The 1,418-nt window shown below is 64.2% G+C and overlaps 1 protein-coding gene across 1 annotated transcript; it reads right to left on the reverse strand.

Annotated features, from left to right (window-relative positions):
• Positions 1–268: 268 nt before the first annotated feature.
• Positions 269–1,087, reverse strand: MNEG_14642 (hypothetical protein; the record flags this gene model as incomplete). The annotated part of the gene is made up of 2 exons (XM_014036886.1): positions 269–400; positions 881–1,087. 2 exons carry the CDS (start codon positions 1,085–1,087, stop codon positions 269–271), a joined length of 339 nt encoding a protein of 112 aa, XP_013892340.1.
• Positions 1,088–1,418: the final 331 nt, after the last annotated feature.

The raw sequence follows: 1,418 nt of genomic DNA on the forward strand, positions 1-1,418 counted from the left end.
ACCCCAGCCGCTCGCAAATGTGCTGGGAAGCAGCAAAGAGCTCGTTGCGCGCTCTGATGTGGCGTTCGCACCCGGCAGCACTTCGGCAAGGGGTGTTGCGTATTCATTGACGACAGCGGCAACAACGCCAACAACAGGGGCAGCAACAGCGAAGAAAGTTGTTGAAACCTATCCATGCACTTAACATGACCGTCAAGCCGCAACCGCGGTGACCAGACAAGCACACACAAATCCGCCCGCCGCTCACCACCCGCAATCCCCGCCTGTTTCAAAACGGCCACCACCACGAGCCCGGCGGCCTGAAGGTGCGCAGCTCTCCTCGGACCTCGGACAGCCGCTGCTTAACCTCGGACGTGCGAGGCAGCTGCTGTAGCTGCTGGAGCTCGTCCTCAAGCTCCGCCTGCGTGGTGGTGTGTTTGTGAGTATGTGTGCATGAGTCTGGGATCGCGTGTGTAGGTGTGGGGGTGCGCGCGCGCGTGCACGTGCGCGCGCGCGCGCGCGCGCGTGTGTGTGTGTGTGTGTGTGTGTGTGTGTGTGTGTGTGTGTGTGTGCGCGCGCGCATTTGTGGGGGCGGTGCGCATGCACGCGTGCACAGCAAGTATGCAAGGGTATGAGTGGTCAAAGACGCAAGTCTGTTGCACCCTGCTGCTTCACAACCGCACAGGCTGCAAAGCAGCCCCATGACACCTGCCCGAGTATCGAGACACTCGCGACTGCGCGTGCGTCCCCGTTCAGCTGCTGCATTTCGTCCCTCCTAGTCACTTCCGTGTGCACGTGTCACAATCATCAAACCCATGCAATATCAACAAGATGCCAGCCGCAAGCCCGGCGAGGCCCGATTTATCTGATCCAGCAGGTGGGGCACGCGGGCGCGGCGCACCTTGCGCTCAGCTATGAGCTCAGCCAGCGACTTTGGCTTTTGCGGGGGCGTCGCCACCGCCGCCGGCGCCGCCGCAGCCGGCGCGCGCATGCCGTCTGCGGCGTTGACAATCCAGGCGCCCAGCCAGATCATGCTGACGAGGCCGGCGGCGGCGACGCCTGAGGCAACGATGGTTGACCAGATCAGGTTCGAGGTCGTGAAGACCATGGACGGCAGCGCCTTTTCCAATTCCTCTGGCGTCAGCTGCTCGGCGGTCTTTGGGCGAGGAGGGGGCTTCGGGACTGCCGCGGCGGCGGGGTTTGCCGTCGCCGCGGTCGCTGCAATGGTGGGGGAAGGGGGCGGCGACCAGCAGGCGTGTAAGCGGCCGCTTTGGGTGAGCGGAGCTCCGCAATGCAGCACGGCGGCGTGCATTGTCGCGTTTCGGGCCCCTCACCAGAGCTGCCGCTGAGGCCGCTTGTGCTGCTGCCACCGCTACCGGCCGTTGCTTCAGAGAATTGCCTGCATTGTGCTGCGGCGCCGCGAGTGACGCTGCTGCCGA

The sequence above is a fragment of the Monoraphidium neglectum genome (assembly GCF_000611645.1).
Source record: "Monoraphidium neglectum strain SAG 48.87 unplaced genomic scaffold scaffold04647, whole genome shotgun sequence".
In the NCBI taxonomy this organism is placed as follows: Eukaryota; Viridiplantae; Chlorophyta; class Chlorophyceae; order Sphaeropleales; family Selenastraceae; genus Monoraphidium; species Monoraphidium neglectum.